At 39.3% G+C, this 6,000-nt stretch overlaps 1 protein-coding gene across 4 annotated transcripts in view; it reads left to right on the plus strand.

Annotated features, from left to right (window-relative positions):
• Positions 1-4,361, plus strand: part of SLC28A3 (solute carrier family 28 member 3) — a 103,295-nt gene extending 98,934 nt beyond the window's left edge. For 3 of the 4 annotated variants that reach the window (XM_054986111.1, XM_054986112.1, XM_054986114.1), the window contains one exon: positions 2,548-4,361. In XM_054986111.1, coding sequence (XP_054842086.1) covers positions 2,548-2,671 — 124 coding nt within the window. In that variant the 3' untranslated portion in view covers positions 2,672-4,361. The remainder of the gene's footprint in view (positions 1-2,547) is intronic. The other variant, XM_054986113.1, reaches the window with a different exon arrangement.
• Positions 4,362-6,000: the final 1,639 nt, after the last annotated feature.

Raw genomic sequence — 6,000 nt, forward strand, 5'->3', positions numbered from 1 at the left:
TCACTTTGTATTGTTTCCATACCTTTCTTCACTTCTGACAGCTCCGATTTTACTTCTGACAGCTCCGATTTTACTGTCTGTTTAACCTCTTTGATCAGCTCGATTACCTCAGAAATTTTCAACCCCTGATGTCACCCTCTAAAATAAATAAAATAGTTATTTTTGAATTTTAAAAATGCCTCTGGTGCCATTTCTGCTGTTTAAGGACAAAGAAGAGAGAAAGAGGAGTGATTGTCATACATGCCTTTGAAAAGCATTACAATAACCTATTACTTTATATCTACATCATATCTAAAGCCAGGAAAGCTTTAAGGATGCACAATCAAGTACAGAGATTGTCTCCATTCCTGTTACCTATTTGACTGCAATGTATTTTATATAGCCTTCACATCCTAACACATTAGTGCTCAATACAAAGAAACAGGAGTCTTGTGGCACTTTGAGATTAGTCATTTTATTACAGCATAAACTGTCATGGACTAGAGTCCCTTGCTTCAGATTCAATGCTGCCATATTGTGCTGGAGGTATGAAGAAAAACAAAAAAAAACAGGTTTAAAGGGTCTTAAAATGCTGGCAATAAGGATGAAAGGTGATTATGTAACATTTAAACCTAATTAATAAACATTGAGACCATTCGCTAGTTACACTGAAGTTAACATCTATAATGAGTGGGGAGTCCCAGGAGCTTTAGATGACTATAACTGGTATTATACTGTAATCTCTCTTAAATTTGATTTTTAGTGGTCTATTTCCAGGCACTGGCCTAGCTTTGTCAATGTTTGTACACTTCTATGAGTGAGTATTGTAATTCCCAAAATTCCAGTTGTGAACCTTTCAGAAGTACCTGTCCAAGGAAATGGAGCAGGTGCAGATGTAATGTAGTGTTTGGCAGTAGACAGTTGATTGTGTGGTGTGCTCAGGATGGTAGCTGGAAACCTCTAGATGTGTTTAGCAGTCAGTGACTTTCTCACATAAAGTGGTGTGGTGTTTATTGGACCATCATGTAGCTGTACAGGCATGTCCAAAAAACAGACTTATTGTCTGCACTGATCCAGCTCATATTGACGATAGGATGAAAGTTGTTGAAGTCCTAGTGGAACCTCTTGAGAGCTTTCTTCCCACACGTCTAGATGATGAAAATGTCATTGATCAGTACAAGAGAAGTATTAATGGATAGGGCTTGGAAAAACACTGCTTTAAGACAGCTGGGACACATTTCCATACTGTCAGGCCATGTGGGCATCCATGGCTGTGCAACTAACCTGAAGGTAACAAGTTGCTGCCAGATCTGAAGTAATTATGGGTGAGAACAAAGTAACAAAGGTTCGTACCAAAGTATGGCATGCTATTGTCAGCATTCTTGGTGCAGGATATATAGTGGCCAGATGGCATTGACTGGGAAACAGTCAATGGAATGTAGTTTCTTCTGAAAGTTGGTAATATCATACAAGTAACTCATACCTCCTCCTACATAAAATGATGGCACAATGAGGATCCACTCATTGCAACTAAAGAAGTGGGCTCTAGTGTCCATGAAAGCTAATGCTGGAATAAAATGTTAGTCTTTAATGTACCACAAGACTCCTGCTTATTTTTTCTACAACAGACATATGTGGTTATCCCTGTGAAATGCTCAGCACAGTGATCCCAATCAATCAGGAACGCTGATGAATAAATTTAACTCCTGTGGACATAAAGGTTTCCTGTTGACTTACATTATTTATATGTTATTTATAGTCTGCCTTTCTTACTGAGACCCAAGGCAGAGTACAAGGAACAATTCCTTGTTTGCACACACACTTATTTTATCTATCATTCTGTTGTGTTGTGTTGTGTTGTGTTGTGTTGTGTTGTGTTGTGTTGTGTTGTGTTGTGTTGTGTTGTGTTGTGTTGTGTTGTGTTGTGTTGTGTTGTGTCTGAAACAGACATCTGCATACTCCATCAGGGAACAAACTGCTTTGTTGCTTTACCTGTCTTAAACAGTGCACATGCTATTATATTACAGGATAAAATTGGCAGAATAGCTGCCTATTGCCTGGTATTGTGAAGTCATGGAATGTTCATAAAATTTTAACTTTTGGATGTTGGTATATAGAGAAACTTCTCTAAGGGAAACTTCTCTAAAAAGCACCCTTCATCTAAAGTCTAGAAATAAGACAAGTATTAAGGGTAGAGAGGCTGAGTGGTAGAAAGGTGAACAGGAAGATGCAGGTAGTAAAGAAGTTATAAGACTAAAATTAATATTACTAACTTGCTAGACTACAGCTGCAGAGTTTAGTGAGGACCTGAAGATGAAAAAACAAAAAACACATTTGAGACTTTCCAAATGTCCTGAATATGGTTATGAAAATAATAGGCAACAATAAGGGGGGGAGGGTGACTTGCATTGAACGACTTTTTATAAATTATTTCTATCCAAACTCATTTGGCCGTAGTGTTATAGCTTGATTTTGGCAAACTATAGATTTTATGTCAAAGCATCAAAAGTAATTTAATGTTTTAAACTATCCTAATCATATTATTAAAACTTCTTTCCTCTTTACCAGTGTCCGTGTACACAGTCATACAGAAATCTTCCTAAAAGGAAACCATACCTTGAAATCCTTAGCAGGATGTTGTAAGCTACTGGACCCACCCACATTTAACTGCAGTTGGACTTCTTCATTTTAAACAGAGGCACTTTTATATAAGAGACAAGCACAGGATTTCACTTGATTGCTGTACTGGTGGAAAGACAAAATGGCAGCAGAGTTACCTTACTGCTCCAAATGAGACTAATCTTGTTTTCAGTTTAAGCTAGCAGAGTTATGCAAGTTCTTCGGCTTCTTTGAAATTATTGGGTAAGTAGCTAGGTTCCTTAACTCTTAATGAGCTCTTGTGTCATATCAAGGATAGGTAATTATGAAGGACATGTAAAGCAGTTTCAAATATTTATTTAAAGTTGTTGCTGCCTACTCATAATCTGATGCCTCTTCTACCAAGAGATGCCTTAAAAATATGATTCTATTTGAGCTCTATTGAAAGAAAAATGTTCTTATAATACGCCTTCTCAGAACTGTCCATTTTATTCCCTGGGACTACTTTCAAAGAAGTAGGCTAAAGATTACAGCTGTACCTGTTTTCAGTTTTAACAAAGCACTTACGGATTTGTCATTACAGGAATTAAAATATAATTTTAACATGTATAATCCAGCCAAACCTATCCCAATGTGACATAATGTATAGCTAGAACTAGGCATTCAACAGTGTTTTTAAAGCTCTTTTATTTTGGTGAGAAAACACTGTGACATTTATTGTGGTTCTTAGCCAGATCATAAATTATGAAGAGGGACCAAGATCCTTATAAAACCACATTCTGAGGGCCAGCCTATCTGATTTGTCATCTATCTACCTTCCCAGAAGAGCTCAGGGTGGCATACATGGTTCTCATGTCCTCATTTTATCCTCACAACAGACCTCTGAAGTAGGTTAAGCTGGGTGGCCCAAGTTCACCCATGGCTGAGTTGGGGGGCAGGGTTGAACATAATTCCATGTAACTGTCCCCTGATTTTAATTTAAAGCAGCTGCTAAAAATTGCAGTCATGACATGAATAAATGTGTGAGGGGGCAAACCAAGGGGACTTGGAGATTTAAAAGTTCCAGTAACCAAAAGGTCAAGCACTACTCCACTCACACCTTCCTGCACTCCTGACTGCTGGACTCTGTTACACAGATCATGTAATGTGTAGTTTCATCCCAATATAACATTTGCCTGGATCTCAGTATGCTATCTGTGAGAAAAACTGAGTTGACAAAATATTGCCGTATGAGAGAAAATAAATATCCTCAATAGCAGTACAACATGTGTTGATGTAGGTGTGAAAAAAATGGTAAAGTGCATCTTTGCAACTACAAATGATCATGTAGAAAAGACCAGAGTGGTTTTTCTTTAGTAAGACCTCATTAGGAGAGCAAAAAAAATTCATTATGTCTTGTCATTCCAATAAATGGAAAATATTAAGATTAAATTATCCAATTATTTGTTTCTATTCTTAATAAAGATATCATATGTTGTGAAGTTCAAAGATATTTTGACTGACTTTTTAATGTTGTCTCTTAGCATTTTGCTCCAAGCCATAATGGTTCCCAGTTCTTAATAAAGACATGATATTAGAAGCTAAAGACTAGACTAGGAAATATTTTAGCAACTGAGAAGTTAAGAGATCTTTCTTAGTCAACAACTCTTATTACCCATGTTCGGAAATACTGAAACAGATCCACCAAAAGACACTACAATAGCATAGGCGAGTGAATGAATACAAACTTGCAACATAGAGCAAATGTGAAAGAACAATGAAAATAAAAATCTGTGCTTCTTGCATCTCCACTACCTGACTGCTTATTTGGATGAGTCACTCTTGGCATCTCACACTGGAAAGACTTAACGTTTGTTTTTGGGGAGGGGGGGTTAAAGACAAATCTCTCAGTATTTTTCTTGTAGGGTTGCGCCAGTTCTTGGTTGGGAAATTCCAGGAGATTTGGGGTACAGAATAGGGAGGGAACTCAGTAGAAATGTGATGCCATAGAGCCCACCCTCTACAGCTGCCATTTTCTCCAAAGGAACTGATCTCTAGTCAGGAGATCAGTTATAATTCTGGGAGAACTGCAGCCCCCACCTGGAAGTTAGCAAGCCTATTTTCTTGTTATTTCATTTTTTTTTTCCAGAAGACAGGTAATTCTCTATAGCAACCAAAAGACAGTGGTTGGTCACCATATATATGCTGCTTTGGTAAATATAAAACCAGTAATATTTATTTATCAATATTAATTGAGGGTGAGTGCTGACTTGATCAGAACAACATATAGTAGCTGCCTACCAAGTTATTTCAAAGTAAATTTGGTTAAGCTGTCAAGTGTAAGTTAATATGTAAATCTAGAGGAAATATTTAAAATGCTACGTATTCCAGTGAAAATTTTAGGGTTGCCAGGTCCCCTTATCCTCCCTGCAGGAGGGGAGAACCAGGTTCTCACCTGTCTGAAAATCTTATATGCATGAGTGCTCTCGGCAGTCGGCACCAACATGATGATGTCACTTCTGATAGTGATGTCATTGCTCTGGTCACAGGAATGCTCCTGTGGCCAGCACAAAGACATCACCCCTAGAAGTGATGCCAGCGCACCCCGCTAACAGCGTGCCTGCTGCAGGCCTACCTGGGAGGTATTTTGCCTCCCGAGTCCATTCCCCATGCCTTCTCCCCCCCCCCCAACACACACACACTGGCCTGGTGAGTAGTGGCAGGGATCAGTGAATCCTCCACCCCCACTAGGGGGATGGCAGCCCTAGTGAAAATTTAGAACATATAGGGCCAAGCTACACATGACGAATGACACTTGAACGGCAAGTGGATTGAGTGGAGGGCAAGTGAACAGGGAGAAATACACTTGCTGTTCAAGTGTCATTTGTCATGTGTAGCTTGGCCCATAGTCATATTTTTATATGCATTTGTTCTGATTCCTCAGTGTGCCATACCAGGGCAGCTCTTTTAAACACCTTGAAATCCTAGCTAACCGCTGTTTGGTGACTAAGACTGAATCCAGCCTCTCCACTCCCAGTCTACTAGGCCTGGTGACTAAAAGGGCCCTCCACATTCAGACAACCTCTGACACCCAGTGCTAGGAGGAAACAATAGGGGAAGGCCTTAGGTATGCCCTGTTGTTGGCCTTCCATAATAACAGGCTGGCAGTTGTGTGATACAAGATGCTGGACTGGAGGGACCACTGGGGACTGGATGATCCAGCAGTGCTGTTCTTGTATTCCCCAAACAGCTAATTGGAAGGATTCAGCTTTTTATAAAGAGCTATGCAAACGCAGCCACATAGGGATAATCACATGCAGCACTTAAAACAACAACAACAACATTTGATTTATATACCACCCTTCAAGATGACTTAATGCCCACTCAGAGCGGTTTACAAAGTATGCCATTATTATCCCCACAACAAAACACCCTGTGAGGTGG

Source organism: Eublepharis macularius, chromosome 8 (genome assembly GCF_028583425.1).
Source record: "Eublepharis macularius isolate TG4126 chromosome 8, MPM_Emac_v1.0, whole genome shotgun sequence".
In the NCBI taxonomy this organism is placed as follows: domain Eukaryota; kingdom Metazoa; phylum Chordata; class Lepidosauria; order Squamata; family Eublepharidae; genus Eublepharis; species Eublepharis macularius.